The 2,692-nt window shown below is 32.6% G+C and overlaps 1 protein-coding gene across 1 annotated transcript; it reads left to right on the forward strand.

The window, feature by feature from the left end:
• Positions 1–435: 435 nt before the first annotated feature.
• LOC111995175 (uncharacterized) lies at positions 436–1,325 on the forward strand. The gene is made up of 3 exons (XM_024027083.2): positions 436–629; positions 730–791; positions 954–1,325. The coding sequence occupies exons 1-3, from the start codon at positions 494–496 to the stop codon at positions 1,074–1,076; spliced, it is 321 nt and encodes a 106-aa protein (XP_023882851.1). The 5' UTR covers positions 436–493; the 3' UTR covers positions 1,077–1,325.
• Positions 1,326–2,692: the final 1,367 nt, after the last annotated feature.

The raw sequence follows: 2,692 nt of genomic DNA on the forward strand, positions 1-2,692 counted from the left end.
TTACTACAATAGACTTACAAATTGATGTGTCATCAATCACAATGAGTAAATTCAAACATTCATTAATGAAGTTGTTAAAACTCACCAATTATATTCATTATTACATTAATTTGTAAGTTTTATGTAATAAAACTTTTAACACCTTTAGCATTTTCCAAATATATATATATATATATATGTATATATCCAAAGAGTTGATGCACCCTGTGAAAGTTTAACTTGTGTAATTTAGTGTTATTATTGTATGTAACTACGAATGCATTAATGTAGATACAAATAAGTACGAGACGGTATCTTTGAAAAAAAAAAAAAAAAAAAAACTACGTTAGATATATGAAAATGAGCAAAAGAGATGATCAAGTTAGGCAAGTGGGAACTCACACAAATGAGTACAATAAAGTAAAAACAGGAAGTTGACTCATTGCACTTGACTACTACTTCCATTCCTTCTGGGTTCAAGCCAATAATTCCACTGCTCATCTATTTAAATGCTATGCCACATGCCCTCTGTTCCATCACCAAAGTTTGCTTCTCCTATTTCAATTTGTTTGATAACATGGCGCAGAAAATATTTCTCAGGTTTTTGGTGCTCTTCTTGGCTTTCACTTTCGTTGTCTCAACTGTTGCTCGTAAGGCTCTCTTTTTTGGGGTCTCTAATCTCAACTATGATGTAATCTTTTTCATTTATTTGTAACATTGAGCAATTTGTTTAATTTTCCTTGTTAATAGGAAGCATAAAGACGAACAAGGAAGATCCATCTGCACATGCAGTTCAAGATCTACAGGCTCAGGTTTGTCTCTCTCATTTGATAGTTAAGTAAGGAGGTAGATCCAAACCCTAAACGAGTTTGGTGGAACCACTAAAAAGTATCAGTCGATCTAGAAGTCGATAACCTAATTAAAAATCCCATATAATTGACATGTAATCATGAAGTTCTATATATAATTTGCAGGATCTGAGGGATGGAGAGGAACCTTTTGATGTAGAGGGCAGAATATTGGAGTTTGAAACCGCAGACTACAAGGACCCAGGAGCGAATCCAGGCCACGACCCAAAAACTCCTGGAAAGCCTTAAGTCCGAATTTTAGATATTTTTGTATATAGATCTAAGTTTCGAGGGTTTGGATCTAGAAATGGGTTGGATTTCCTTGCTACTGAGTGTGCTTGTTATCCATAATCTTGAGTATTGTTTGTCTTCTCTTGTTTACTGAATCTTGGAAAGTGTGTGTGTGGTTTTAGGTTTGTGCATATATATTGTGTGACCTAGCTTGTGTATAGTGTTTTCCTTCAAGAAATAAAATGGTTAAGTATGGTTTGGTTTGTATTTTCTTTTTTGTTCTTTTTTTTCCCCTTATATTTTGGAATTTATTGTATGTTCAGCCAATCCTAGCTAGCCAGCCCCAAAATCAAAACAGAGAAAGAAAAAAAAATCCTAGCTGTAAAAAAACAAGGAAAAATACAAACAGTACGTGTAGAAACAAGGAAAGTTCAAAATATTCTTTGCCTAGAATGCATGCCAAATACTTGAGAAGGAAAAAGAACAAGAATGAAAGATTGCAACCCTATGGATGAGCAAGGCATATGAAGAAAGATCTAGATGGCGAACTGTTAACTTAGAAGAACCTCCTGCAGCACTGAAAATTACACAACATTTGGCTCGTTGTGATGTACTATGTACTATGCCGATCTTTGTTATGTGATTGTTGAAATATATTTCTCTACTGTACCTATAAAATAATATCTTATTTCTGTATAAAACTAAATGAAACTTGGAACCAACGTTCTTTAGCATTTTTATTTTTCTAGGATTTTATCTTATGAATCTTTCTTCTTGATGATGGGAAATCCTCACATTATAATAAATATATGTTATCCTTAGAATGTCTCAATCCATACCTGTTCTCCTTAGTTTGAAATTATGCAGACCTACGTTCATAATTAAAAATGATGGGAAATCTTCACAGTATGATATTATGTTTTAAAAGTTAATTTCTGATTTTCTTCTAAAGCTAGGCTACACGACAAGGGATAGTCCTCTCCTAACCGTAACTTTCACAAATCAGTTGGAGCTAAGTTTGGATATTAAGTATTGCTTAAAATACATTTTATACCCCTTAAGTTTGGAATATATCGCTTTTAAATCCACCATTCGACATATAGAACTTGCAAATTGCACACTTGACTATCATAGCGATATCAATTTTCTTCAAAAATGATATTATTTGTGAGTGAGTTAACGACAAAATGTAATAATTAATGGTTAAAAACATAAGTTTTAAATGTCAGGGACTATTTTACTAGTGATGCCAAGCTCAGAGCCTGTAAGTTACATTTTAGCTTAAATTTTTGATACAATACCAAAAGATGTAATGCTAAACTATAATTTGGAGATTGAGTTAGATGTAAAAATTGTGGTTGTGTTTCCTTAATAAATGGCATAAGTTTAAATTCTTATGAATGATTTTAGGTCTTTGTTGAATAGTTTCCGGTGCAAACCAACCACTCATACCGGGAAGGTAATAAATGCACTAACAGACAAAAATGAGTTGTATTCTTTTTGCTTCAATAGTAATTTTTGATGAGTGCTTGGATAATCATTTTTTCCAGTCTCTCTCTCTTTTTTTTTTTTTTTTTTAGTGCTAACCACTCGCACCAAGAAGTCAATAAATACACAAACATGTTGACAAAGTG

Source organism: Quercus suber, unplaced genomic scaffold (genome assembly GCF_002906115.3).
Source record: "Quercus suber isolate HL8 unplaced genomic scaffold, Cork oak 2.0 scaffold_325, whole genome shotgun sequence".
NCBI classification, from domain to species: domain Eukaryota; kingdom Viridiplantae; phylum Streptophyta; class Magnoliopsida; order Fagales; family Fagaceae; genus Quercus; species Quercus suber.

Bases quoted from the DNA above. Each gene is read 5' to 3' on its own strand.
- LOC111995175 (XM_024027083.2), top strand. From the start codon at position 494: ATGCCACATGCCCTCTGTTCCATCACCAAAGTTTGCTTCTCCTATTTC. The intron at 630-729 runs GTAAGGCTCTCT...CCTTGTTAATAG, and splicing joins CGTTGTCTCAACTGTTGCTC to GAAGCATAAAGACGAACAAG. The intron at 792-953 runs GTTTGTCTCTCT...TATAATTTGCAG, and splicing joins TTCAAGATCTACAGGCTCAG to GATCTGAGGGATGGAGAGGA.